We start from the raw sequence: 1,325 nt of genomic DNA, 5'->3' as shown, positions 1-1,325 counted from the left end.
GGGGGGCTCTTACTATTGATACGGTTGTACTTGTGTCATTTGCAGTCGCTCTCGCTGTCGATGCAGCTATGTCATATTACCATCGTAGCTGTTGCTGCTGCCGTTGTTGCTGTTGCTTTTGTTGTTGCTGTTGTTACTTTTGTTATTGTTGTTGCTGTTGCTGTTGCTGTTGTTGTTGTTGTCATTGTTGTTGCTGCTGCTGTTGTTGCAGTTTGTTTTTTTGCTCCGGTATGCCATAGACCGTTTCACAATAACCCCCCCTCCCCCGCTGTGCCCAGAACGACTGACAGCAACCTTCCTGTCCTTGGAGAGTTCAGCTGTATGGCACGATCTCAGACTGGAACCAGTCCTGACAGGAACCCTCCCAAGCTACGCTACATGCTCGACAAGGGTTACGAGTGAGTGCTTGTTCGCAAACGTACATTTTATGGTCGCTTTTAAGGACAAGCGGGCTAACCCAGATTTCGGGGATTTCCAGAAATCTTGGCCTACACCAAGAGTGGGCCTTGTCCTACCTATAGGAGAAGTTTGGTTTCATTGGTGTGTATATTTGCTTGGTTAAAGAGAAAACTCTCCTTGTCTGTTAAAGAGACTGAACAAGGGGCAAAAACTTTACCTTTGATTTTCTCCAAGCAGCATTTTTCGGGATAGCCCCCTGGTGCTTAAAAGCGACCGTTTTCTGTTCCTTTCCTTCATTCTTTCGCTCTTTTTACGAAAATGAAGTTGTTGTTTCGGGGATTTTTTCTTTACCTTTTCTGTTCCTTTCCTTCCTTCTTTATCTCTCCAGGATCAGCGTGAACGTTTTTTCTCTTTATGTTTTCTGTTGCTTTCCTTCCATCTTGCCCAGTGAACGTTTTTTCTCTTTATATTTTCTGTTCCTTTCCTTCCTTCTTTCCTTCTCCAGGATCAGTGTGAACGGGGTTTTTTTCTTATATTTTCTGTGCCTTTCCTTCCTTCTTTCCGCGTGTACGTTATTTTTTCAGTTTATATTTTCTGTTCCTTTCTTTCCTTCTTTCCCTCTTTTTACAAAAATGAAGATGTTGTTTCGTTTTTTGTTTTCTTTTATATTGTCTGTTCCTTTCCTTCCTTCCTTCTTTCCTTCTCCAGGATCAGCGTGAACAACGAGGTGGTGGATGTGTACCGAGTCCCCAGACCTTGTGGTGCCGCTAATGCTGCTCGCTCACAGGGCCGGCCTCATGGCGTGCCGGCTGATGGGGTGTGAGTGTACATGCACGCGCACACATACACACACATGCACGCGCACACATACACACACACACACACACACACATGCACGCGCTTACACACACAGACACACACACACA

At 45.2% G+C, this 1,325-nt stretch overlaps 1 protein-coding gene across 1 annotated transcript in view; it reads left to right on the top strand.

Moving 5' to 3' along the window:
• LOC101857427 overlaps positions 1 to 1,325 on the top strand; it is a gene marked incomplete in the record, with an annotated part of 36,819 nt that overhangs the window by 21,492 nt on the left and 14,002 nt on the right. Inside the window, 2 exon segments of the mRNA XM_013086049.1 lie at positions 291 to 398; positions 1,108 to 1,218. Of these exon segments, the coding sequence (XP_012941503.1) occupies positions 291 to 398; positions 1,108 to 1,218 (219 nt within the window).

Source organism: Aplysia californica, unplaced genomic scaffold, assembly GCF_000002075.1.
Source record: "Aplysia californica isolate F4 #8 unplaced genomic scaffold, AplCal3.0 scaffold00430, whole genome shotgun sequence".
NCBI lineage: Eukaryota > Metazoa > Mollusca > Gastropoda > Aplysiida > Aplysiidae > Aplysia > Aplysia californica.
This window is presented reverse-complemented; position numbering and strand designations above follow the sequence as displayed.